General features: G+C 37.8%; 4 protein-coding genes across 6 annotated transcripts in view; 2 read left to right on the forward strand and 2 right to left on the reverse strand.

Moving 5' to 3' along the window:
- Positions 1-1,396, forward strand: part of LOC107666078 (ubiquitin-conjugating enzyme E2 C) — a 3,046-nt gene extending 1,650 nt beyond the window's left edge. Inside the window, exons 3-7 of one of the 2 annotated variants that reach the window (XM_016457183.1) lie at positions 73-100; positions 181-267; positions 387-591; positions 1,033-1,092; positions 1,211-1,395. In XM_016457183.1, the coding sequence (XP_016312669.1) occupies positions 73-100; positions 181-267; positions 387-591; positions 1,033-1,092; positions 1,211-1,248 (418 nt within the window). In that variant the 3' untranslated portion in view covers positions 1,249-1,395. Of the gene's footprint in view, positions 1-72; positions 101-180; positions 268-386; positions 592-1,032; positions 1,093-1,210 lie in introns of both variants that reach the window. The other variant, XM_016457184.1, reaches the window with a different exon arrangement.
- The window catches only part of LOC107666076 (E3 ubiquitin-protein ligase RNF182-like), a 20,658-nt gene extending 9,038 nt beyond the window's left edge, over positions 1-11,620 (reverse strand). The window contains exons 1-2 of one of the 2 annotated variants that reach the window (XM_016457180.1): positions 11,610-11,620; positions 4,458-6,482 (exon numbers count right to left, since the gene is read on the reverse strand). In XM_016457180.1, coding sequence (XP_016312666.1) covers positions 5,047-5,790 — 744 coding nt within the window. In that variant the 5' untranslated portion in view covers positions 5,791-6,482; positions 11,610-11,620 and the 3' untranslated portion in view covers positions 4,458-5,046. Of the gene's footprint in view, positions 1-4,457; positions 7,154-11,609 lie in introns of those variants that run through there. The other variant, XM_016457181.1, reaches the window with a different exon arrangement.
- On the reverse strand, positions 1,449-2,627 carry LOC107666077 (regulator of G-protein signaling 9-binding protein). Its single transcript, XM_016457182.1, has 2 exons — positions 2,355-2,627; positions 1,449-2,175 (listed from the first exon to the last, which is right to left on the reverse strand). The coding sequence occupies exons 1-2, from the start codon at positions 2,554-2,556 to the stop codon at positions 1,640-1,642; spliced, it is 738 nt and encodes a 245-aa protein (XP_016312668.1). The 5' UTR covers positions 2,557-2,627; the 3' UTR covers positions 1,449-1,639.
- A 2,272-nt stretch (positions 11,621-13,892) lies between the features above and the next one.
- On the forward strand, positions 13,893-27,559 carry LOC107666040 (nuclear factor of activated T-cells, cytoplasmic 2-like). Its single transcript, XM_016457131.1, has 10 exons — positions 13,893-14,148; positions 14,690-15,536; positions 16,330-16,498; positions 17,116-17,318; positions 17,967-18,139; positions 18,509-18,646; positions 22,220-22,275; positions 22,357-22,489; positions 22,836-23,372; positions 27,359-27,559. Exons 1-10 carry the CDS (start codon positions 14,052-14,054, stop codon positions 27,403-27,405), a joined length of 2,400 nt encoding a protein of 799 aa, XP_016312617.1. The 5' UTR covers positions 13,893-14,051; the 3' UTR covers positions 27,406-27,559.
- Positions 27,560-27,880: the final 321 nt, after the last annotated feature.

Genomic DNA, 27,880 nt, shown 5'->3' on the forward strand with positions numbered 1-27,880 from the left:
AATTGTGATTGCATTTGTTTTGTTTTTTTGTTTATTCATGTTAATTTTCAATCTCTCCCTTTTCCTCCGTAGGCTTCAACAAGAGCTGATGACGCTAATGGTGAGACCTTTTTATACAGCTGGTATTTTGTTTGGCCTTTTTAACTGTAGTTTGTTAACTCAGTGCTTTGTTAAATGCAGATGTCAGGAGACAAGGGCATATCAGCGTTTCCAGAGTCTGACAATCTCTTCAAATGGATTGGCACAATAGATGGAGCTCAAGGAACGGTAAAAACAACTGTTGTTTTCTTCCCCGTGATGTCAGGAAATGGGTTTCTTATGTGCAACATACTAATCTAGATAATTGGAAGATTATACTTAAAACCATCTTTTTTGTTCCTGATCAGGTTTATGAAGGTTTGAGGTACAAACTTTCACTGGAGTTTCCTAGCGGGTACCCCTACAACGCCCCTCGGGTGAAATTCATCACTGCGTGTTTCCACCCAAATGTTGATGAGAATGGCTTCATTTGCCTAGACATTTTAAAGGACAAGTGGTCTGCACTATATGATGTCCGCTCCATTCTATTGTCCGTTCAGAGTTTATTAGGAGGTAGGTTATGCTTTTGATATGAGTAGTGCTGAGCAAAATTCAGAAACTTGTATAACTTTCAATTCATGAGTTGAAATTTGGCCACAACCTTCAGGATGTTTACTTGAAATTAAACCACAACATGAAACACGTTTTGTGACACTATGATTATGCCCTGATAAGTAGAAAACTGTTATTCAGATCTTTATTCATGTAAGGTCAACTGCTTTCTCCTGTTATGTAAAGCAGCATGTCTGTTCTGTTTTTTTGTTGTTGTTTTTTTTTTTTTTTTTTTTAAATATTTTTTTACGAATATCTTTAGCAGGTTTTAAAAGCCCTTTAAAATTAAATATGAACACAGTCTGGATTAAATAAAAGTACAGTCAAATGTTATCTCCTGTATAGACTTAATTTACTAGCTGTCTTGTCTGGATCATTGTACTCATGAAATTTTGATTTTAGAACCCAACAATGATAGTCCAATGAACTCTACGGCTGCTGAACTATGGGATGATCAGGAAGGTAATTGATCATGCCAGAGTCAAGCAGTTGTTTGAAACAGTATTTTTAGAGAATTGTTTCTTGTTCAGTGTTTTGGTAAATTATGCATCTAACGCATTTCTAATCACTTTTGTTGCAGCCTTCAAAGCCCATTTGAACGCAACCTACAAGAACTGACCATGAACATTAACGTCTGCCTCTTGTTTTATCTGTCTGTTTTCTTGTTCGTAATAATGTAAATTTTCTGTAATGGGTCTCTGTATATTATTTCCATGTTGTAATAAACTTGCCTGAATAAAATGCTGATTGAATTGAGTTTGTGTCCCTAATTATTGGAGTAAAGGGAGCGAAAATAAGACCAAAATGTTAAATATTTGATATATAGAATATAAAGGCTTTGTAGTGCACAACTGATCAGGCAAGAATATAGTTTGAAAAATGCTCTGTTTAATTTAAAGGTTTACAGAGTACAATGGTCAACAATTGTAACTTATGTTATTGGAAAAAAAAAAAGTTATTGCAGAATGTGTCTCAATTTCAAAATTTATATTTGACCCAGTTCCAGAACCTAGCTAAGCAGGCATAGTAGACAGCCTACTTTGCAGTTGTGGTGATTGCAACAACCTGATGTGTTCTTTTGAGACACCACCTCCACTTCCATGATGTCTTCCAAGCTTTCATCCTCTGCTTGCCCACCATCTTGGGTCGAAACGCCTTCTACCCAGGCTTCTTGTGTGGGTTCAACAGACCACAGTGGAACATTAACTCTTTGAAACATTTCTTCAAGCAGAACATCAATCTCCACTATGTGGTTCTTCAGGTCTGGGCTTGCAGTCTCCTCTACTGATAACCATGGTGTTTGCACCATGGCTGCCCGAGCTGCTACTTCCGAAGTTCCACCCACATAACCTGCGTTGATGAGGGCTTGTCGATCTTTGCGCTGGGTCAGAGGGAATATCTCTTGCAAGATTTTGACCTTCTTTAGGTCCTGCTGGAAGTTTTCCAAACTGGACAAGAAGATCACCCAAAGTCGTTCAACCTGTTCTTTGTCCTCTTGTCCTTGCTCCATTTCGATCAGCAGACTTAGCAGCCTCCGGTGAAGCCCTGAAACACGAGTCGATCAAGTCAACTCTCAACAGTTTGAATGTGGCACAATTGAATATGGCCAGCCACTACTTTTTGCAGTGCAGAAAAATGCAGAAAGGGCAATGTAAAATTTCTGCACCACTAGCATCGCCAAACTGTTTCCTGCCTGTCTTCTGTTTCTACTTGTCCAGTCTTACCTGAGCATATTTTATGAGCTACTGTCCTGGTTTCTTCCAGCTCCTCTCTAAGGAAGCTCCCATCCATGTTGCTCCCCAAGGAGGTGGCCATTTGCTGGAAGCAGGCTGTCACTTTGCTCAGGGCGGCCTGTGCCCGCTCGCATTCATTCACCTGCCTCTTTCTGGTTTGGATTTCCACCACCGACTGCCGCCAGCGATTCATTACCACTCGTGTGGTGAACGACCTAAACTTAATATTTAAGAGTTATTGTTGGCCTCAATATCAGAATTGGTCTGGCCTATTCTGAACTAAAATATTTGAAATTATATATGGCATAGATTTGGTCTTAACTAGATGTGAAACTTTTAAATCTTGTAGTTTTACTTTTTCTGGATCTAATCCCAATTAAATGAATAGACCATAACCATTTCTTTTGCTTAAACACAGAAATTATTTGCCGCCTTCATTAGCCTGGTTAATTATTTTTAAGTTCTGTCTTAAGAACGGTTGCACCACTTTGAAACACTTTATTTTGCCTTATTTCTGATTCAATTTAAAGGCTACACCCATTTGTATGCCTAAAATTTTATAAAAGAAAAAAGCTACTTACTGGTAACTGAGCCTCAAAGAAATCGGTCTGATTTCATAGCCTTCGGAAACTTGTTGCGAGTTGTTTTGACAGTCCTGTTTCTCAGCGTGATTACATCCGTTGGAGACACGTCTGCCAACCTCCTTGTATTTGTACGCTCACCTATGTTCTTTTTTCCAAAGCTTTTATAGAGGCTGGTCTTCAGGGACACTTGTTAAAATTAGGCCCAAACCTTGCAGTCCATGCTCCCAGAATACCTTGCGCTGGAGATCATTATGTCAAAGTTATTTCTTTCTCAGAAACACATGCAGTGTAGGGAGGACAAGGTTTTCGATCAAGAGATCCATGCATAATGAATTTCTATGTGCGGTTGTCTGTGTACTGTATATGTGTGCTTGTGGAAGTGTGTGTGTGTGTAATGTGTGTGCTGTGCACAGTGGTTTATGTGAAGTTAATTGTCCACAGGGAGAGTGGTGTGGTATTGTGGAGGAACAGACGGAGATCCTTTATTGACTCCCTTGTGGTTACTTGGGCTTGTTTGAAAGCTGTGTGCCGCTTGATGCAACACGTATGCTCCCATGGGTCAAATCTCCTGAGCAACACCAGTAATATTAACTCGTTCAGTTAGCAAAACAGCAAAGCTGTAATAGGCACTGACATAATTCCGCAGTCATAATTATAATCAACTTCACACACTTAAAATTGTGATGTAGGAGAGTATTCCTTTTATATTAAGATTCATTAATTGCTTAATTCATTACATTTTAGGATGCCAATTGCAAAGAAAATCCAATGTATCCTTTTGTTGTCCTTTTTTCAGAACTATCCACCTTTTTCCTAACAAGCCTACTGCATTTTAAATTATGGGAGGTATTTCCAAATCATTACAAATCACAAGTTTGTGCTACAAATAATCCTTATCCATTATTTTGACTGAATGGGCTGTACATTTTCATTCGCCTTCTATTTTCAGAAGTATAAATATAAAAAACAATAATTGTGGTCTGCTTTCCAAATTAAATTTACGATATACCAGTTAATTATGAATAATTCCCTGGAATGCACTAAGAATCTATCATTTTTCTCCCCAAATCCTCATGTCTCTTTCCAGGTTTGTTTTCACACAGATGCTGTAAAATGTAATTGTTACAAAATATAGACACATATCACTATAATGATATTTTACACGTCTGTAACATTGCTGCAGATAGAAGGAGGATTTTAGAAGTTATTCATGGTATGGTGAAAGTAGTTTGTTAATGCTTTTACACTTACATTTTTAATTTATTTAATCAATTTAAATTTTTACACTTTTGATGATCGATGGTTGAAGGGTGAGTAAAATAATGCCACCTCATTGTACCCAGTTTTTGAAAATGCTTATTGCATTCATAGAGCGAACCTTTTGCTGATTGTTTAGTGTAAATGGAAGTTACTCCCATAATTTGCGCAAAGCATCATGGGACGTAGGAAAAAGGTGGGTACTCAAAAAAGTGTTCAAGTATGGTAAGTGTACTTCACATTTTAATCTGGAGTTCTGTTAGATATGGAAGAATCTTTATTGAATATCTAACAGGTGGCTTTAAAGTATTTGTTCATTCTCATAGCAATGACAAACACAAATTCACTTATTTTACATATACATTACAGCTTGGCCATTGACATGCCTTACAAAGGCAACTAGGAACTTCAACGAGAACATTGAGACAATGATTGAAATTATACCACAGATATTCAGAAGATAACAGAAAACGAACCAATTCATCTAGTACTGTTGAACACATCCTGTGGTTTCCATATTAAAGTGTTGAAGGACTTCATTCTCTGTTGCGTGTTATTTATATCACAGTTGTTGAAGACCCATTGGATGAGCTAGACATGATACAAAACCACAGCGATCTGATGCAGTCCAAAATCAATACCTCCAGCTTGCATTGGTAATCAAGCTTCAACTGCTAAAGTCAAGTACAGTTGGCCCTGCATACAATGTGAGGTGAGTTACAAGGAGTTCACTGGTAGATGCTGGTATAATCTGGTGTGACGGAAAAAATGCGGTGTCTGGAATTAGTAGCTATGTGTTAATCATTTGGCTTTTGTTCTTTTACAAGACCGACCGTAGGGTGTTATGTAGCGATGGCCTCCATGATCTCGTGGCACAGACATTGGCAGAAGCCGTAGAACACGCAAAGGACCAGGGTGGAGGGCACCAGGCTGACCAAGATCACTCCCATCGTGAGCTGCTGAATCATCAGCAAGTAGATCCCCAGTGGCAGCGAGCTAAAGTAGACCAGGCAGAGGAAACTCATTAGAAAGCGAGGGACCGAACGAGACGTCCAAGCCCGACACTTCTGCACGGGAAGGTGGCAAGGCAAAGAGTCCAAGCTGGCCGGCCGATACAAGCGCACCATGTTCAACATGCTCGTAGAGTCCGAGGACTGCGACTCTCCAGGGATTTCCATGATTGTGATGACGAGGCAGTCAGAGGAGCTGTGGGCCTGCTCGCCTCCGCTTAGGCTGTTGGGTGTCAAAAGGACCTCACTGCTGGGTGTGGTGCCGCTCTTACGCGCCCGGTCCTGGTAAGTCAGAATAGCCAAAATGTTGCTGTCATCTTGAAGCAACCAGATCTCCTCGTCAGGGACGTGAGTCTCGTGGCGACAGAAGGGACAGCTGATGATGCTCGGAGACGAGTCCAGCTCCACCATCTTCTTTAGACATTTGGCACAGACCCGGTGCAAGCAGCTCAACACCTTGGGTTTGCGGGCTCGGGTGTCAAAGCGATTGTAGCAGATCTTGCACTCCAGTTCCTCCACCGTATAAATCACCGGTGCCTGGGAGCTCTCAGTCTCTGAGTCGGACTTCTGGCTCATCCTGAGAGATGGAGCTTGGCCACAGCCGAGAGGAGCGAAAGAGTCAGGAAGCAGGTGCAAATGTTCAAATTAAGCAAATTTTAGTGTGCTATAGGAGCAGCACCTGAGCACTGTCCTTGGTAGCCCTTGTTTTTCTGCTTTGCGTTAGTTTTTCACCAAAAAGGATTGCTTAAATTCATCTTTTCAAGCGCTTGCAGCATATACTGCTGATTAGAAGTCCACAAAAGCAAAATTGAGTCTTGACGGACAGCTTAACATTATACATATGTCCATGATAAGACACCCTGATGTATATATGACAAGCAGATTATACTAAAACACAATACAGAAATTCATTGCATGCTAAATGAGGATCTCCATTCACTGTCCGCACTCAATTAAAGAACTTACTTGGGTTTTTCCAGCATGGTTTAGAGAAAGACAAAACCAAAGAAGCAATAAAGAAATAAAGTTAGTTGACATCAGAGAGGTCCAAAAATAAGTTCCTTTGAAATCAGAGTCTGGACACAGAGTGTGTTTTTGCCTTGTTATCCATAACTGATTCTAGAATGATGTGGAAGAATCGCAGATTCAGATAAAGTCAGCAGAATCATCCTGAATACTGCCAGATATTTTCTTCCAGTAATGGCTACACTTGATTATGACCTTCAACTCTGAATGCTCACATTGTCCCTCCAAGCACTTTGTTCATTCTACAAAAAAATGAGAGAAGACACAGACGTGTTATGTAGATAAGAATGTAATTGTTTGCAAAATGCCAAATGTTAACACTTTGCGGCAGATCTGAAGAACGCAAGAGGGAATAGCTTGATATCTGTACTTACCTTGTGTGAGTAAAACCCTTCTAGTGTCGTTGAGCCAGCACCGCTAAAAACCCTTTGCATTCATCAAGCCCTTCCTATTAGGTGTATAGATGTCAACATAGGGGTGGGTGTGTGTGATAGAAAGCATGCACACCGCCGGCCAAAAACAGTTCTAGTTGTTCCTCCCAATATCAAGGTTAGTGGCTAGTTGTTGACTTTTTTATGTCAAATTCCTAAACTTTTATCCGCAGTATTTGGTTACATCCTTGTATATGGCAAAAATGTATGTTTCATTGACTACTTTGCTAAAATAGTGGCTAAAGGAGATCCTCATTTGCGCTAGCCATAGGCGTGGCAAGCCATTCAAGTGAAGGCCATATAAGTTGATTACAAATGTAATTAGCTCCTGTATTTCTTGATTCCCTGTGGACGTGACTCACTCCGATCTGACAGAGGCAAACAAGTGATGCAAGTGGATGTTAAAAAGAGAGCGGCAAACATGCAAATTTCATTCCCATTACGAGACATTTCATTGTTTTTCCTCCTCTCTCTTTCCATGTCTCAAAGCGCAGGTTGTTCGAATTTGCGAATTTGAAGCCAGTCTATAAATAGCATGCGTGCGGTGCTAGAGGACACAGCGTCCCCCACCTCTCTCCACCCCCCCAACTTTGATGACTGTGATAAGAACTGTCACACACTCACACACACTCGTGTCCAACAGTCGAGGATGCAGTGATGCGCTGAATTTATGACTTTGACATTGTATGGCAGCTTGTCTCTAAGGGTTCCTCAGCTCGGTCATGTAAATGGCAGCAGAGTCTGTTGAATAAAAGCCAGTGGGTCAAAACTGACATCCAAGATGAAGCGAGAGGAGCGAAGGTTAAAAGAACACAACCGTCATACAGAATATATTTGCAATTAAAACGGCAGCGAGTCAATACATGCTAAGGGCGCATCTACATTTAGCTGAGTAATCAATGCAGTTGCAGTGGAATATATTAACTGCATTATACTTGGCTGCAGACATGATTGCAGTTTTCAGTGGCTTATAAATAAAGATCTTTATTCAATGAAGAATGTGCTATTTTTAAATGCAATTTGTGTGCTGCTGAAATTCAGGGGCTGGATCTGAATTTATCATCATGTTGGCTTTAAAAAACATTGGCAAGAAAACTGAGCATGTGTAGCCTAGAATGGCAAACATATGCATCTGCCTAAATTAGTTAATACTTCTATTTATGGACCATGTCTTACGAAACCTGTCAGAAATATGAAGAAAAAGAAATTCCAGTTTTAAAATAATTTTTAGGACAATTTTCTTTATTTTTATATGTGAGGTGGAGACCTTATAGTAATTAATTAATTAATTAATTACATTACAGTAATTAAAACAACCATTAAGAATAATGGGAATTAAAACTAAAATTAAAAAATCCTCATTAACTCATTTAAGTCATGAGAAATATGGAGAAAAATGTGCTTAATTGTCATGAAAATCTCAATGCAAAAAAATCATTATTGGTCTTAAATTAAGTTTAATTGTCTTTATACAAAATGTAATTTCTTCATTTTTATTATTATAATTTTTTTTTAGGTAAAGTGAACGTGTTTATTGAGATACTCTCGAAAACTCTCAATACTGAGCTCTGTAATGAAAAATCCATTTCTATTTACTTAAATCATTGTCCGTTCAGGATATCTAAAGTGTCCTGTTTCTAAAATAATTGAATTTGAAAAGTAATAATGATGAAAAGTGTCAGTTGGTGTTTGTCATCTTCTTGCTTGGGTGACCTCTAGTGCCAGTAACTGCAGGAGATGATTGCATCTGTGTGTAGGCTATGTGTTTGTGTGAGAAGCGGAAATAAAGATGCAAGGGGCGTTCACAGGAAAACACCATCTGTGTCCTGGTCCTGTGGGTTACATAAATAATACCAGTTCACCTGCCTGCTCCAATGTTTACGTCAACTTTTGAGGAGCATGCAGGCCTTCTGAAATGCTTCTTATTTTCAGTGTTAGTTTGAACATATAAACCTTTATTTTTTTGCTCATTAAATTAATTACACTCTCTAGGATATATAATAACTCCATGTTAAGTTTAAATGGGTTAAAAAAAGGAATACTTATAATGATGCTCTGAATTTAGACCCTAGATGCATGTTAATCATCACTGATCAGTCATTTAAGTCAAACTGGTGGTTCCAGGCTAACAACTTATGTTCACAAACCACAGATGACAGTTCAGTTAGATATGACAATAAAGCCTGTTTTATTAGTTGGAATAAAGCGGATGTGTCATGTTTCTTTTTCTCTTTTTCAGTTCCTAGACAGGAAGCTTTTTTGCACTAGTGCCACAAAATGCACATTAGATGTGTAATTGATGCTTGAGAATTACAGGAGTGGATCAGGACTGAAACTAAATTCTGCAGGAAGGTACAGATCTCCTTGTGAAGGACCATTTAAAACTGACAGAACGAGGAAAATCATAAAATCACACAAAAAAAGCAATATTCTCTACCACTAGCAGAATTACAATCCAAACAGCATGTACAACTTATTGTATTTCTGTAATGTGATGTATTTCCAAGTATAACTCATATTCAGTTAGTTACAAATTGACTTTTATCCATTTTATCCATCAGGAACCCTTCTGAAATGCCACCGGCACACATTTGAGTAGGCTTTTGACTGGGACGTGGAAGCTAAAGGTCAAGTTCATCCTCAAGAGCGTCTCTTCATATATCACTGGTAACAATTCTTCATATTTATTGTTAGTTGCTATTGTTTCAGTAAATAGCTATAAATTACTGTTAACTACTGGCAAGATTCTAGAAAGGCTACATTACGTACAACAATAATGGCAGTAGTTATCTGGCCGTGTGGCCTGGTGACGTCAGCCAAAAAGTTGTTTCATATGACAGACAACAAAGCATTTTTTATATTGTGAACTTCAAAATAACATCTGGGATGTGTATTAAGAAAGTAATATTGGCACCTAGTTCAACATCTTGAAAGGAATGTGGTGTATTATCAGTAAGCGATGCACCTACAAATGATTTCTGTGCAAAACTAATGAGACCGAATGCACAATACAGGTAAATAAACCTCCTATCAATTCATTTTGACCAGTAATTTAATTTCTGCCAGAACTGACAGTAACTCATCGCACCCAGCGGAGCCGTTCTGGACATCAGCACTAAATGTACCTTTGTCTTGACAACTGAACGAAAGGATATCAGACTCTCCAGCAAAACAAGGAAAGTGATGAAGATAAACTGCTATAGAAGCATTACAGATACACTTTCAGACCAGTTCAATGTTAAAAAAAGCTTTTAAAAGCAATAACAAAGAGTTGCTGTTAAATATAGTGTGCAATCAGAGTCAAATCTACAAATTTATCCATTTGGTTTTTCATTATAGATACAAATAACTGGTCTCTTTTAAAACCAGTTTCATTTTGGAGCAGAGCCTTATTTTCTGTCACTTCTGGCCATGCAGTAAAAAAAGTGCTTGTTTTTTGTAGTTGTTGTTCCTGATTTAGTGTGACAGCTCAGTGAAGATTTCACATGCGAGTTAGCCATTCTATTCATTGAAGCGCAGGTATGAAGCAGACCAACCCACACAGGTAACCAGTGGCCTAGTTTACAGTGACCCTGTCTGAGTCCTGGAAGAAGGGGTACAGCTATATGTGGGCCCAGATTTGGAAGAGAGATATTTTGTAATGTCACTAAAAGTCCTAAATGATCAACCCATCCTCAAGTGACCCGCTGGGTTTTGCCAAGACATGCCATTTTGCAATCGGGAATATTGCCAAGGCTGAACACTGTCGCCATAAATAAGTATAATCGGGGTTGAGGTGCAAAGCACTTCTTAGACTCTGTCCATCTCGCATGTTTTTCATGAAAGCTTGGACCCTTTTGTGCAATTCTGATGCTTTTAAACATACATTAATAGTTTTAATAATATGTTTGTGTCTTGCATCTGGCACTGACTCTTTAAAGTGGCGGACTCTATTAATGATGGCATTCAAGAGGCTTTTTTTAGTGAGGTAAATACAATTCATCCTCCACATAAGACATTATATAACATGCTAAGTCTCTCTCACTCTCAGTTCTCTCAAGGAGAGTATTCACAGTTCATTAGTGAGGAGTCTGATACTGCTAGATATCATGTGCTCAATACAATAACTCTTCAAATCATTCAAACCGCTCTTGACAACTGATTTGTGCATACTGTAATAACAGAAATAGGCTTATATTTATTTTATTTATTAAGCATTTTTAGGTGCAGACTCATTCTCAGAAAGAGTTTGACTAATTTTCACATCCATCAGTTAAAATGTTGAGAGTTATGAGAGATATGTGCAATGCTTTAGTCATGGAGCCAGTTGGCAAACGATAAATGACAGGAAGACCTATGCAAATTAATCACATGAGCTGTTTATAAAACCATTATAGATAAGGTTCATATTAGGCTACTAATCGAACTAATACAATCTCTTTAGCTACAAAAACATTCACAAGCTGCTATTTTAATGTCCATCGCTGGTTTAGATCCAACAGGTATGTTTTACATTAATCGATTCGGGTGGATTTTATTAGAGCAACAGAAGAACAACAAATGTACTGATATTATAAAACGATTCTAGTTTTTGCATTAAACAAACACAAGTTGTGGCTAATCGCGTAAATAACGATATCTGTCGTGGCGAGAATTACGATGTTTGTTATTTGACGATTTTACGTCGCGCCTTCGCTTTTCTAGCTCATAAGCCGTTTTAGTATTTAAATGACAGCTCGGATAAATGTGATTAATTATTCAAACTAATTTGCCTCACATGTTTGCCTTTGGAAAAAGTCGCGGCTAACGTATATGTCCATCGAATGCGTTGCACTGAAGCGTTGTTTATGCGTTGAAAATTCGTATAAACATTTGATTAATCATTTAATGACAAGACTCGAGGTTTATATCATAAGCTGTAAACGTTTATAATCCGCAGTTATCGCCAATGACACTCACCCTCAGGTCTTTTCCAGCCTTGTCCTTCCAGTCCAATATAACAATCGTCTATTACCGTCACATTTTCCTTTTCTCGTCGCTTTGTGGTGAGTCACAGTCAATCTTGAGGTCCCATCTGTCCGAGCACAACTGCTACATCCCCCTCATTGCGGTACTGCTACAGCACCAGAAGATGCACGGATTTCTCCTCCGTGGTTGCTGTGGCAACAGGAGCCAGCGCGAGCTCCGACCGGTGTCCACCGAACTAACGCGTTTGACTTCTCTTACCGGACGCACGTGAGCACTGTTCGGTGATGATAGACAGGCTCCTTTGACGTTGATTCGGTTGTTTTTCAGACACGCAAGGATCATTTTGACATTGATTTCCCCCCAGAAAAACGTAAACTCATCAAGCGCATATTAAATCTACTGTGCATATTAATTGATTAGTATTTTTTTCTCGTTTTATACAAGGTCATAATGAATAAGTGTATTTTAAGAAATACATTTGTTTTTATTATGGTCTGGGATGCTCTTTTGTCAGTGGTGTTACACTTGGGAACCAGTAACACCCCTGACAGTAACACTGTGAAATTACCTTATTAAATCAGTTAACATGGCGGATGACACGGCAAAAACAACTAGATTAACAACCTGTCATAAAAGCATATTGGTAGACAGCACTGACAACGACCCTCGAAGCATGCAGCTGTGAAATAAAAAGGAGACAGATGGTGGCATGTATGTGATGCAAGAAAATAATACAGAAAAGTAATATTGTTACGACCTGTAAATGCTGTGGGTGCAAGGGGGTGCAACATTAAAAAAGGAAATGCAATTTATTAATGAATGTAAACTAAATATAAAGATCTAAAGTAAAAGGAAACCCCAGTTAAAATGCATTCAATTTATTTATTTTTTACAGTGGTTCAGTATATTCTTTATACAAATGTCTTGTCGAATTGCACATGACTAATAATTATAGATTATTTAATAGGTTAATTTGTAATTGAAACAGATTTTTGGAAGTTAGAAGCAGTGTTGGGGGTAACGCATTACAAGTAACACGAGTTACGTAATCAGATTACTTTTTTCAAGTAACTAGTAAAGTAACGCATTACTTTTTAATTTACAAGAGAATATCTGAGTTACTTTTTCAAATAAGTAACGCAAGTTACTTTTTTTTCCAATTTATCGATTGACAGCTCTCCTGTCCCCATGTTGAGAGAAATCAGAAGATGTTACTGTAGTTCTAAAATAAATATGAATATGCATTAATTCATCTCACTCACACACAAAAAAAAACACACATTCAGTATTCCTCAAAATGAATAAGAATAATGCAACTCAGAATATGACGCAAACCTGCAATTGTTAAATGTTAAACAACACAAATATCCTTTATGTATTTAATCCCATTCTATTAACCGATGTCTTTGCTTCTGGCTTCTGATGATCCAGTTCAACCATACTAATAAGCAGCAATATTGTAATGCATTACTTTTAAAAGTAACTTTCCCCAACACTGGTTAGAAGAACCATTAGTACCATTTATTAGTAATTATTGATATATATATATATATATATATATATCCTTCCTGCAGTGTAGTGGGATGTGTTTTCGATTCAGTGTAGTCTGTCACACTGCTTGAAATGTCATGTCAAGTACTCATTTTGATTAAAGAGACGCTTTCAAAGGTCAGTCCAGAAGATGGCGCCATTGTTGTTGCTAAGGAACACCGACCCTTATAAGGTGACATGAGGATGGACAGGTGCACACGGCAGGAATCACTGTAAAAACAAAGAGACTCGCATCATTTGCACCTGTCATTCTAAAAAATATCCGCGGCTCCTTTAAGAGTCTGAAAGACAACATAATAGATTCCTATAGCAGACTGTATTTACAACTTAAACCATAAAGGCCTAAAACGATACGGTAAACAAGCAGCACAATGAAAGCATAAACCTCGTCAAAATATGTTTTGCTTAACTAATATATTTGATACGCATTACAATATATGTCTATGTTATTAAGATGTGAATATACAACGTTTTTAGCGCTTTTTGTCTGAGGTTGTCAGATTGTGGGTGTTTGTGACTTATTACGAGTAGAGCTCCACGTGTTAAAAATAACCGATTTTACACGAATCTCACTTTCTGTAACTTTCTCACAAAACAGTCGTATACACGTTTGTTGTATGTAGGCCTATTCTTAGTTTCAGACGCAGAGGTTTGAGTTTCTTTTCAAACAGGAAGCTGCGCAGCATCTCTCGCGCTCTCACACGCAGTAGAGCGCAACTGAATGACACTTCGTTCCGTTGCCTTAGAAACTAAACTAACTATCGATAACCGTTTTTATTTCGCAGAAAACTATTCCGGGATCGATTAGTTTCAACTTTTTCGTTTCTTTTTGACTTTTTAAATCACCTTTACTGAGGGAACGTTGGCTTGAAAACTTGTCCAATGAGTAATTTATACGAAAACATCGACGGTCAAGAAGAACTGGACTTTCCATTACTTTTCCTGTACAACCAACCTGACTTACCTCCAGATGACCAAGGTTAGTGGGTATCACTAATTATTAATCATAATTTTAGAACTTTTGACATGCTTTCCTCCCATAACAAGTGTTTTTTTCTATCCTCTATAATTGACCATGTTTTTAATTGCATACAAAACAAATAACTGTCAAAGTCTTAATCGTTTTCCTTACAAAAAGAGAAGTATGATACATTAATGATACTTTATAATACTATGGTACTGCATTATTACTATGTACTATGGTATGTGCGTGCTATTCCAAGATAATACTATTTTATTTGAATTGTATTACCATTATTGCTACTATTTTGTACTATTTTGCTTTGGAGAGTTGGAGTAGATATAGGTTGCTAGGGTTTAAAAGTGGGTTACACACATTGTGTGAAACCAAAGATGTAGTGGAAACTTTCACTGCAGCTAACCGTTTAGTTCTCTAGTATTGGAGCCTGCTTATTTACAGGAAACATTCCGATTTTTTTTATAAACATCCGGTTTGATTATAATAGTAATATACACAGCTGATGAGATGGTTGTTAATGTGTTTTCCCATTTGTTTTTAGTTGATGACGCTGGCATCCCCTCCAGCCATGGTATCAATCAAACTTCTCTGTACGATGAGGAGTCTGCGTGCCAGCTTTCCCACCATCTCCCTACCGATGACCTTCTCACCTATGGGCAATCTGATTATAGACACCCCTCCATGCTTGCCAGCCACCCTGGAGCGCTCCAAGGCAACGGCCCGAGAATTGAGATCACCTGCCCTGACCTGTACCAGCATGACCATGTCCACACCAACCCTGTGAACATAAGTCAGCCCATGCTTGACATCCCTTACAGGGAGAGCCAATGCCTCAGTCCGGCTAGTAGCACCTCGTCTACTAGCTGGCATTCAGATGGCTGTTCTCCTGGAACATACTCCCCCTGCATCTCTCCCGGTGTTGGTGAAGGAACGCTAGCCAGATTGACCGAAGCCGTCCTTTGCCCGATGATGCAGGCCATCCAAGCTTCTGGTTCTCCCAACACGTCCCCTCGCACCAGCATCACAGAAGACACCGTCCTGGACCGCCGTCCCACCTCTCCACGTTCTCGCTCGGCTTCTCCGCAGGGGAAGCGCACTTACGCCGAATACGAGACACAGAGATCTCAAAGCCCCCGTTTTGGCCGGGACGAGCCCGCCGAGTTCTATCCACTGGCAAACTTGGAGGATTCCATGAACAGCCTCAGCCACAGCTTGACTAAACCAATCCGTACTAAGATTGTCCGACCTAATCTAGAGTATTCTGTCTACACGGAAAGCCATGTGGGCATGTTCCCACCTATGCCGGAAGTGAAAAAAGAATTCACTGTGGAACCGTGCTATTTCATGCCTGCCAACTGGTCCAGTCAGGCTCTCACAGGGGTTTGTAGGTATGATATAATAGATCAATTAGTCAGTCCAGTGACAAAGCAACAGTCTTACATTTGTTCATTTAACAGCCTTTATCCACTTACACTTGTAAAAATAAAGGTCCTTTATTGGCACCAATAGTTCCATGAAGAACCTTTAATATACCTGTAAACATTCCATTGATTGCACAAAAGGTTTGTTATAGTAGAAAAGGTTTCTTTAGATTATTTAGCTGTTCTTTATACTAAGAAAAAAAATGGTTCTTTTAACCCCCATTTTGGAACCTTTAGTTTTAAATGTGTACAAATGAGAAACTAATTATAATCAGCACCGTAATACATTTATTTCTCCTGGCAGTGATGAGATTCAGTTTTTCCCCTGCCAAAAGTTCTCAAGTTTATATGTGTCTCTTCTAGAATCTCAAAAATGTCTCAAATTGTAGTACCAAGATATCAAAGCAAGTCAACAATCTCTATGAACTTAAACATTTCCTATCAAATTCTCCCAATATTAATTGATCTAAGCTGCCATTTGTATAGCTTTGTACTCAGCTAGTTTCTCAACATGTCTACCTTTATTTCATCTAATATAGTTTAGGAGAAACATCTGAGATAAAATTGATGGCGTACATAAAGTCTCCAGAGCTATGAAAGAGCAAGCTTTGCGCAATAAAAATGCCAGATTATCATTATGCATCACATTAAAATGTTTGCACATCTAGTTGTGGCCCCTATGCATTTTTATTCCCAGAAGCTACTTATTATTAAGTGATCTGTGATGTTTATTGTGACTAAACAGTATCTCATGTCTTAGTATGCCAGTGGCTGCCTTGCCTGCGCCTGAATGGCCTCTTCCCAGCAGCACTGAGCAGTATGAGCTCAGGATAGAGGTTCAACCCAGACAACACCACCGGGCCCACTACGAGACAGAGGGCAGCCGAGGGGCCATCAAAGCATCTACTGGAGGCCATCCTGTCGTTCAGGTAAATCGAGGACAACGCTGTGTATTTAGAAGAAAAGTCAAAGCCGTGGGAGGGCGGAAAGGTTGGTTTTGTAAGGATGCGTGGGGAGCGAATATAACAATTCTCGAGAATCGCTGCGTGTGAAAATGTGCGAGAACGTTTGTGAGAGCGATTGAAAGTGTGTCGGCGAAACTGAGACGGCTGTCAGTGAAGAGCTTGATAACAGATACAAGTGGGAGACAGAGAGAGAGAGAGAGAGAGATAATGCAATGATTGTGGTGACGTTATTTCCCTGTTACGGCGCAAAGTGCTGTGTCCACATTTAGGAAAATGAGGATCTGTGTTTTTGTCGTTGCTATCGCTGAGACAATATGTCATATCATCTACACTGACTAAACCTTTCACTCAGCTATATGCATATCTCACACAGAGTATCAGCATCGTATCTGTTGGAAATGAAGATTAATGACTTCATACAAGCAAAAAATTTGCATTGTGACAAATACAGGCACTTTTTGTAATGCAACCACAATCACATTTTTATTTATAGTTTATCTTCAAATGCTAGTTCATCCTTTGATTGTTGGCATACTGTGAAGCATGTGCAGATATAAACTGTGGTTTATGAACTGTCTCAGTTGCGAGGGTACACCGGGACCGAACCACTGGCTCTACAGGTCTTCATCGGCACGGCTGATGACAGGAACCTCAGACCTCACGCCTTCTACCAGGTCCACCGCATCACCGGCAAGACCGTCTCTACCAACAGTCAGGAACGAATGCTGAACGGAACCAAGGTCCTAGAGGTGCCACTGGAACCCAAGGAGAACATGAGAGCTGTGTAAGAAGATAATGATATCACATAAAGACGACTGGGGCAAGTTGTCAGGCGGGGGAAGCTGTCTCAAGTGCTGAATGTCAATAGCTATGAGGTTTTGAGTCAAAGATACAATTGCACAAATCCAACAGTGGTTTTAAATGCTTAGTTCTATACTCGTGTAAATTTGTATAATTTGTGTGATTTTATCTTCCAAACTAATTTATTATTTATCATTTATTTTTGGCAAAAACAGTAGCTTTTACATTTTTTTTTTTATTATATAATTGTTTAAATGTAGATGAAGCCATTAAAGAGCTTATAACATGCATTTATTATGGCAGGTTTTCTTTGTGGCAACTTACCCCATATAGTGTAAAAACATTACCTGCTATCGGATAGCATCATTCTTGGTCAGTAATGGTGAAAATATTCAACAGCGGTTTTGTAGACTTTAGTGTATGTGCCTGAAACTGACTTCCATTAATAAACCTGGAAAAATATTCTGTAAAAAAAAAAGTGACAAATAGCCCAAATGGTATCTTATTTAAATAGGTAGTCGATAGTTTCCATTCTTCAAATATAAAAAGAAGCCCAGAATTGATAAAAACAGGAACAGGAAGTGATAAAAGAACCAATGATTTGCCTGATAATTGTTCGTTCACATTTTAGAGTTGACTGCGCTGGTATCCTGAAACTGAGAAATGCCGACATTGAGCTGAAGAAAGGAGAGACAGATGTGGGACGGAAAAACACACGAGTGAGAATGGTCTTCCGTGTCCACGTTCCTCAACCCAGCGGCCAGTGGATCTCTCTCCAAGTGGCTTCGCAGACTATTGAATGCTGTATGCATTAAAACTTTTCATTTAAGACTCACTATTTTAACCATACATTTTAATGCATATTTTTTGCATTTATAAAATCTGTTTTTTTTTGTACAGAATTGACAAGTGGCCAATCCATTATAATTTATATTATTATAATTTTATTAACAAAAAATATATACAGTAAATGACATTTTGAAAATGTATATTTTACATTTGTTTTAATATTTAATATTTACTCAAAAATCTGTAGGTTTTGTAACTGGCTCCATGCAAAATGTGCACTTGTTATTTGGCCAATCAGGCACAATCATGATGCTGATGATATCAGAATGGTCAAATATCATATTTTCAATATTAAATGCATGAATGCCGCGGGGTTTGTTACAGCTCAAAGGTCTGCTCACGAGCAGCCAGTGGTAGATCATCATGACTTGGACCACTGTTCGGTTCTGGGTGGACCGCAGATGATCCTTAGGGGCCAAAACTTCACATCAGAGTCCAAAGTCATCTTTGAGAAAACGCACGGTGAGTAAAACTCTGCAGCGAGAGGCTTGGTCACACTTGTTTTGATTATAAGTGTAATGGTAAACCAATGTGTATTTCAGTGGCTAATGTGGGTGTCTAGAGAGCAAAGAGGTCGTCAGTGGCTCCAAAAATTATTCGGACACACTTAAAAATGTCTGAAAGTCATTGCGTCAGATGATAAACTAAAATAAAAGACAGTCGATTTAAAATTTTGTAATAACAATAACATAATAGCAATAACATTTTGACTATTGCAAAGTATCCAAATCCTTTTTGGAGTCACTCTGTATCTCTGATGTGACTCACTACTAGGCTGAAAGACACACAACCTTCAATGTTAGGTCTACAGTTTCAGTGAAAACTAATCAGTTAAGGTGTAAATTCAGTTAGAGAGATGTTAATCTCACTTTACATGGGTGAATAACTCTCAAAAAAGCTGCCAAAAGATGAAAGTAGATCTTCAGCTTCTGATTTTATGCTACAGTGTGTTAACAGCTCCAACCATCGACATACAGGTGCATCTCAATAAATTAGAATGTCGTGGAAAAGTTCATTTATTTCAGTAATTCAACTCAAATTGTGAAACTGGTGTATTAAATAAATTCAATGCACACAGACTGAAGTAGTTGAAGTCTTTGGTTCTTTTAATTGTGATGATTTTGGCTCACATTTAACAAAAACCCACCAATTCACTATCTCAACAAATTAGAATACTTCATAAGACCAATAAAAAAAACATTTTTAGTGAATTGTTGGCCTTCTGGAAAGTATGTTCATTTACTGTACATGTACTCAATACTTGGTAGGGGCTCCTTTTGCTTTAATTACTGCCTCAATTCGGCGTGGCATGGAGGTGATCAGTTTGTGGCACTGCTGAGGTGGTATGGAAGCCCAGGTTTCTTTGACAGTGGCCTTCAGCTCATCTGCATTTTTTGGTCTCTTGTTTCTCATTTTCCTCTTGACAATACCCCATAGATTCTCTATGGGGTTCAGGTCTGGTGAGTTTGCTGGCCAGTCAAGCACACCAACACCATGGTCATTTAACCAACTTTTGGTGCTTTTGGCAGTGTGGGCAGGTGCCAAATCCTGCTGGAAAATGAAATCAGCATCTTCAAATCCACGACATTCTAATTTATTGAGATGCACCTGTATAACTCTTTTAATATTTGACTTCTCCAGGCACCAACAGCCATCTGTGGAGAAAATTGGCATATGATTTGTTTAAAGTTGTATTGATATGCTTTGCATATGCTGGAAAATGGTGGTTCAGGCTGGAGCCATGAGGCTCTGGGTTGCATGGTAGACTGCAGTATGATTTGGCCAACCTTTGCAACAACACAAGAGTGGAAAAAAAGATAAAGCTTGCATAAACACACACACACATCTACATAGCCGCCAGTTTGTCTGTCAGTGTTTAAAGATGTCAGAAACCTCAGAACCAACACCTACGCACTATACATTTACATTTAGTCATTTAGCAGATGCTTTTATCCAAAGCGACTTACAAATGAGGACGATAAAAGAAGTCAAAACTAACAAAAGAGCAACAATATTTAAGTGCAAATGACAAGTCTCGGTTAGCCTAACGCAGTACACGTAGCAAGGTATTTATATATATATATATATATATATACACTGTATATATACACACTGTATACAGGTGCATCTCAATAAATTAGAATGTCGTGGAAAAGTTACGGCTGCACACGTTCTCTATGGTTTTGGCAGCCATGTGGTTTACCACCAACTCCTCCTGAGAAACATGAATCCCCCATAATTCATTAATATCCAGCTATGGATAACAATAACAATATGCACAAAATTTGCAGAGGTCTGCCAACATTCATTAAATTACATTTACATTTAGTCATTTAGCAGATGCTTTTATACAAGCGACTTACAAATGAGGACAATAAAAGCAGTCAAAACTAACAAATGAGCAACAATATATAAGTGCAAATGACAAGTCTCGGTTAGCCTAAAGCAGTACATGTAGCAAGGTGTGTATGTGTATATATATATATATATATATATATATATATTAAAATATATATTCTATTAAAATAGAATAGAAAGTGTTAGAGTTAGAGGGTCAAATAAAGGTGGAACAGATGTGTTTTTAGTCGTTTCTTGAAGATGGCTAAGGACTCAGCTGCTGGGATTGAGTTGGGCAGGTCATTCCACCAGGAGGGAACATTTAATGTAAAAGTCCGTGAAAGTGATTTTGTGCCTCTTTGAGATGGCACAATAATACGCCGTTCACTTGCAGAACACAAGCTTCTAGAGGGCACATAACATACATACTATACATAACGTTAAGACATTAATTCTATACCAAACACCAATGTTTATTGGTAGTTGATATTAAATACTTTTAGAGAGTTGTCATGTCTGATTGCATGTTGAAATGCTAAACTCTAAATCTAAAACTACTCTTAATAATTTACTCATTTTATAATTATTATGCATGCACCTTTAATAATGTCATTATTTAAGAGTCTACATAAAGTCAGTAAGATACTTTACTGATTTAAAATCAATGTTTGCTTTACAGCACACAGCATAGGTACATAAACATTCAAACACTTATGGAAGTAGATGCATGAAAATGAAATAGACAGTTAAAAATTTTATTAAATTAAACTGACAGATGCAAAACCAATCAAGGAGAAAATGTAATAAAATGTTCTCCTTAATTGGTTTCATTAATTGCTTTTATTTAATTAATTAATTTTATTTATTCGTGGAAGAACCGAAAATCGTTCAAAACGTCAAGAATATTTTGAATGGCAGCGTCCAGCAGCGGTTGAGTGAAATCTCAGTGTCGCAGAACTTAAGGACAATAGCATATCAGCCGTGACTCACACTGACATCCTATAGAGACAGCCTACACTTTCTGACACAAGCAAAGTTTTAGCTGCACTTTCCATTTAGGTGTGCAGTGCGGTGCGAGAGGATGTGGTTATGCTCTGCACAGATAGCATCTACAAGCACAGAGACTTTTTTCTTTCCTGTACTCAACGTGAGGGTTGCAGAGCAGCAGTAACTCAGCAGGAGAGTGGGAGTTTCATCCACTATGCATGAAACTTTCTCTCTGTTGCTCATGTAGAAGTCACAGACCAGATATTTGTTGTGGCTTCCAACATTAAATAGTGACAATGCACATGGGCGTGTTTGTGAGCGGATGTAAATTTAATTATAAGTTTAAAAAAAGTACACTACCCTTCAAAAGATTGGGGTCAGTAGGATTTTGTTTGTTTGTTTTTGATAGAAGTCTCTCACTAAGGCTGAATTTTGATCAAAATACAGCAATATTGTGAAATAGTATTGCAATTTAAAATAACAGTTTTCTATTTGAATGTATTGTAAAATGTAATTTATTCCTGTGATCAAAGCTGAATTTTCAGCATCATTACTCCAGTCTTCAGTGTTACATGATCTTTCAGAAATCATTCTAAAATGCTGATTATAATATGCTGTTATTCATAAAGAATATACTATATCATGTTAGGTTTGAAAAATTATTAAATTTTTTTTTTTTTCAGCATTCAAATGACTGTTTCCTTGTTTTAGTTGACTTACAGTTATGGGAGGCTGAGGCGAAAGTTTACAGAGACAAGTGCACATCTGTAAGTACTTCAGACTATTTGGAGAGCGAAGTAATACATAGCCTTGAATAAAGCTGTTAAATGTAAGTTGTTTCCTATCAGAACCTGCTGTTTTTGGAAATCCCTCCATATCGAGACCCCAACATCTACCACGCAGTCAAAGTCAAATTTTACGTACTGAATGGGAAGAAGAGATGCAGCCAGCCTCAAAACTTCACCTACACGCCCCTCTCAGGTGAAACCTTCAGTCTCTTTAGAAACAAATACACTTGCGTTTTTCTTTTAAAATGATCTAAATTATTCAGATTTACAACACCATAGAAAGTTTTGAACCGTGTTTATTTATTTATTTTTTGTTACAGACCTACTTATCTCTTTTTTTATTCAAAAAAACATATAGTAATTGACAAATGACACCAAGATTTAGTTTACAAATTTAAATGAGTTTGCTAAGGGCAAATGTATATTTTTTAGGCACTATAACGGCTTCTTTTAAGAACTACTTCACTTTATGAACAAATACCCTCGTCGTTTGTTTTAAACTGATCCAAATGTTTTGATTTAAAATGTTTCCTCTCTAGTGCCACAGATTAAAGCAGAGCCGGTTGAAGAATACCAATACGCACAGTTAGGCTGTACTGTGCGTCCTATTATGGGCATCTCTCCTCCCTCTTACCATCTTGCAGACGGTTGCATGATGCCGGGTGGCCCGTCATACCAGCGAGCTCACTGCATGTACCCTGCTGCCCCACAACACGCACCCATGCGCTACCCACTGGATCACACGGTGCCAGGACTTTTCACCAGCTCCACGGCTCACGCAGCAGGTCACGCAACCTCTGTGTCTACATTTGTGCCCAACACCTTCCAGCACACCGTAGCGGGAGACAGCTTCCAAACGGCCGCCTCTCTGTTTCCCACCCTCGATGTCTCAGAGCTCTGCTCTGCCGCGGCCCATCAGAAGGCGTACGGCTCGAGGGCGTCCCCAACCACAGGGAGATCCCCTCCGGCCCATATCCATCAGCAGACATACCTGCCATTGCAGCACCAGAGAAACGTCAGTCCTGTGAGAGTCACCATCAAGCAGGAGAACCTGGATCAGGCCTATCTGGATGATGGTTTGTGCTCTTATCATTCAGTATATATACTGTTGTGCTTAATAGGGCTGCACGATAAATCGCATGCGATATTTAATGCGCATCTTGTCAGTAAAGCCAGTTCTGTAATCAGCAGTAAATCTCCATTTTTGCGCAGCTTGTCAGTGAACAACGGCTCTGTGTAGTAAATGCTGCTCCATGTGAAAGCACGCACATGATGGAGATTTACTGCTGATTACAGAACTGGCTTTACTGACAATATGCGCATTAAATATCGCATGCGATTTATAATGCAGCCCTAGTGCTTAACAGTGCTGAGTAGTAACTGATTACATGTAATCTGGATTAATCAAATTCCAAAAATTAGGTACTCGTAGATTATATTTTTAAAATATAATTTTTATTTTTAGATAAATTTATATTAGATTATATTACATTTTAAAATGTTCATAATCAGATTTAAGTTGCATTTTTATGGATTACATCGTAGGGGTGGGCGATATGACCAAAATCTTATATCACAATATGAGTAATTTTATTTCACGATAACGATATATATCACAATATAGTTATTTTGGCTTTAAGCCCGGGATACACTGCACGATTTTTGGCTGTCCCAGACGAAAGATTGCCATCGTGAAGCAATCGTGGCGATTTCTGTGATCGTGGCTCTTAATCGGTGGTCCTATGTCGTACAGTGAGAGAGGTTCAAAGATGGGCTTTTTCCCGGTCTTGCGACCAAAGATAGCCTACGATAGTTTTCTGACAGTGTCAGAAATTCAGCATGATCAACGCACAGTGTGTCTACATGCTTGTTGTACCCAAGTTTAAACGATCCATGTCACACAGTGTGATAAAGTAATGATCTTATAGGATTGCTAAAATCGTGCAGTGTATCCCGGGCTTTAAATAAGGTCATTATGATAGCAACATTTTTGATACCATAGAAATTTCATAATTCTTGTCACCAGTGTCACAAAAAACTAATACTAGCCTAAATAAAAAAACAAAACTCACGCTCACTGAAGACAAGTAAACAGTCAGCGATTAAAAAATAATAAGAAATTAATTATAAGCAATAGGACAACAAAAAAAAACTACAGTAGAGAAAATAATTAAGAAATGCTACATACATTATATATTCTTCACTGTGTAAGTTAAATATATATTTATTCTTATCAAAGTTACAAAAGTGATTTAGTCAAGAGCAGTGAGGGATTTTCTCTCTTTTGTTGTTTGATTAATATGAATGACAGACAGCAGGAATATTAGACTGCTGTCACTTTAAGAGCTGCCCGGTTCCAAAATACTGTTACACACGTTTTCTTTCTCAGCTGTTTGCTTTCACTTAAGACTTAATTTATCGTGTTAACGAGGATATTTGCAAAGATTTGCACGTGTTCTCTTTTGCTGCTGACTGCGCTTCAATGGCTTAAAATCACTTGTTTTAAACTGCAATGCTTAAAAATGTGTGCAAACAACAAGTTTTAACGTTAAGTTGTAACCGCGATAGAGATGATAGTCCAAAATCTCTACCAGTTGACAAATTTCTACCAGTTAATCATGTCTACCAGTATATTGCCCACCCGTACATGTATGTAATACATGTAATAGATAATTCATGTAAATAAATTTGTGATCCATGCTTCTGAATTTGGGGGGAAAAAGCGCCTCTCAAGCAATAAGACCATATTTGAAACAAATAATTGTACAAATTACTAAACACTGTGTGAAACATGCTGTGAAACACTGTCTTCATCATATCCAGTGACTTCACAAATTCTTAATATTGGAGTTCTGGACAAAAATATTTAAACCTTTTTTTCAGCCAAACTCCTTTGACATAAAATATTTAGTTATCCCCGACAATAGATAAAGTTAGGTAAAAAGTAATCTAAAAAGTAGTCAGAATACATTACCTAAAGTGAGTATCCTAGATTACATTACTAACTACAATTTTCATCATGTAATCCGTAATCAGTAACGGATCACAGTTTTTAACCTAGCACTGGTGCTTAATTCAAATAGTTGGTTTTCTGAAGTAAAAGTTCATTTTCTATATATGGAAATTAATTGTTTACGATAACTAACGATAACATAAACCATTAAATACAGACGTACTGTGAGCTACAAGGTTGTTAAACAATGGTATATGCTTTTGTTGAAGCATCAGCCTGCACTATTTAAACATATTTGTTTTTTAAATGATCAAGTATAACAGTGTCAATCCTGGTGAGTATCTGCAACACATGAGTTTTGAACAGTTTTTAGTTTTAGGTGTTTTTTTTTTTTAAAGGGGTCATATGATGCTGCTAAAAAGAACATTATTTTGTTTATTGGTGTAATGAAATGTGTTGTTTCGTTTTTTTTTTACATCAAGTTTTTAGTTTATAAATTTATACAAGTGTATATGGGGAAAAGGTATATTTTTAGACACTATAATTTTAAGAACCACATTTAATTTTTAGTTTTGATTTTCATTGAATTATTAGATATTTATCAGTTAATATGAAACTAAATTATAACATGATTAGCTGTTGTTTCGGATGATTTGAGATGTGTGTTGTGTTTAATGTATGCGGCTCTTATCAGGCGGCTCTATATGGGTCAGTGCTTCAGTTCTGCCAGAGCCCGTTAAATATTGAACTCCAACAGACCTAAAACACACACAGGGACAAACAGGACACACCATCGATCTCCCAGGAAAGCATTCATTCACTAAACTAAACTAAACGTATTATTTATTCACCTAAAGCCTGGTGCAGCTGATATCGTGAGCCATATTTTAATAATATTACACCACAGATGTAGATGTTTTTATTTGCGGTGGCGTTACAAAGAATCACACCCCCGCCTCGGCTTCTATTTCAGGCTGATTATAGCTGTAAACGCTACCCCTCGTGTCCCCTAATCTAATTTTAGACGGAAAACTTTCCATTTTTAGCCCACGAATTTGTCTGAGCAGAACAACAGGAAGCACAACCAAATCAAGCATGAGAGGGTCGCGTGAGACTCTGTGCTGCCAGCTAGCGGACAGTCAGTGTATTGCAGCGTGTGATTGTGCCGCAGAGACTGCAGTGAGTGACTGACCGACCGCGCATTTCAGCTCGTCTGTGATGATGATGATGATGCACCATACAATGCCTTAAAAGTCTTGTTAGTAAGTTTCACGGTAGAGCAGGTGAAAATAGTGCATCTGATCACTTAGTAAAGTAGCAGCGCGTATAACCTTTAATGTCTGGAACAGAAGGCTTTGATTTGATTATGTCATTAATGCTGAGCAATATACAGTAATGCACACTTCAGCAAACACAGAGTTTCTGCAGGTGTTATGAAGGTAAATTTAAGACCAGGTAAAGAAAATGTACAGAAATAAACTGAAGGAAACACAATACATCAGAATGTTCTCTAAACGTCTAAGGAACACAATGAGTTGTATTAGCAAAAGTTTGAAAATACAACTTTCAACCAATCACCATAACTTTTTTCATTTTACAAAAAAAAAGAAGCTTTGCTCCAAACCAACTGTACCTTTCTCATCACACTGCAAAAAAAGTGCTGTTCTTCGTACCTATTTTTTTCCCCACTGCAAATGTCTAAGGATTCTTAAATTGAGATGCATTTACTTGAGCAGCAAAATGAATTCTTGTTTTCTGTGAAGTTAATCAAAATAAAGTGAGTTTATGGTTAAAACAAGGACAAATATCTGCCAATGGGCTCAAAAAATACACCTAATTCAAAAGGAAACAAGTTTTCATACCTCATTGACAGATATTTGCTCTTGTTTTAACCATAAGCTCACCTAATTTTGTTTGGTTTCTTCAATCTTCATTTTGCATCTCAAATAAATATATCTTGATTTAAGGGCTTTAGATATTTGTATTGGAAAACAAAAATACTGACAAAGATATTTAATGCCACGAATTTATGACTTTCTGTTCTGATTTAAAGATTTCAAGAAACTCTGTAAACACCACGAATGATTTTGTTTTTATTTTTCCCTGCAGTGAATGCTGTTATAAGAAAGGACCTCGTTCATAAAAATAATCTCTGATGTCAGTTGTGGAAGAGAAATCATCATCCTCTCTCAAGATACAGCATCACAGATGAAGACATCTTGGCATTGATATCTATTTAAATTGCTGGTTTTTCATATCTATGATTTGTACACAAAAATTTGACCAGTAAGATCATGTTAGATGTAGTATTAGTGCTCTTTACTGTTGTTTATATATATAAATATATAATGCCTATTTTCTCAAATCATGTTTTTAATCAAAATTTGACCTTGTAAGACATATTTATCGATGTGCATTTCAAATAAAATGTTTTAAAGTGTGTTTTTGTTTTACGTAACAAGTTGAAACTTGAGTAGAAACAAGCCAAAATGTTTGGTTTGGGCACTGTCAGATAATAATACTAATAAAAGTGGATGCTGATTATTAGTTAGTAGTTTATAGTTTCCATCAATATTAGATTGTCTAACGGCTAAGTCAATAATCTAAATTCTAATGTTTATATCAGAGTTC

This window comes from Sinocyclocheilus anshuiensis, unplaced genomic scaffold (genome assembly GCF_001515605.1).
Source record: "Sinocyclocheilus anshuiensis isolate Anshui unplaced genomic scaffold, SAMN03320099.WGS_v1.1 scaffold447, whole genome shotgun sequence".
NCBI classification, from domain to species: Eukaryota; Metazoa; Chordata; class Actinopteri; order Cypriniformes; family Cyprinidae; genus Sinocyclocheilus; species Sinocyclocheilus anshuiensis.

What these genes read in the sequence shown, in the direction of transcription:
- LOC107666040 (XM_016457131.1), top strand. Translation starts at nt 14,052, where the DNA reads ATGAGTAATTTATACGAAAACATCGACGGTCAAGAAGAACTGGACTTT. An exon ending in CACCTACACGCCCCTCTCAG is followed by an intron (nt 22,490 to 22,835) that starts GTGAAACCTTCA and finishes TTTCCTCTCTAG; the next exon opens with TGCCACAGATTAAAGCAGAG. An exon ending in TCAGGCCTATCTGGATGATG is followed by an intron (nt 23,373 to 27,358) that starts GTTTGTGCTCTT and finishes TTTTCCCTGCAG; the next exon opens with TGAATGCTGTTATAAGAAAG.
- LOC107666077 (XM_016457182.1), bottom strand. Translation starts at nt 2,556, where the DNA reads ATGAATCGCTGGCGGCAGTCGGTGGTGGAAATCCAAACCAGAAAGAGG. An exon ending in AGCTCATAAAATATGCTCAG is followed by an intron (nt 2,176 to 2,354) that starts GTAAGACTGGAC and finishes CTCGTGTTTCAG; the next exon opens with GGCTTCACCGGAGGCTGCTA.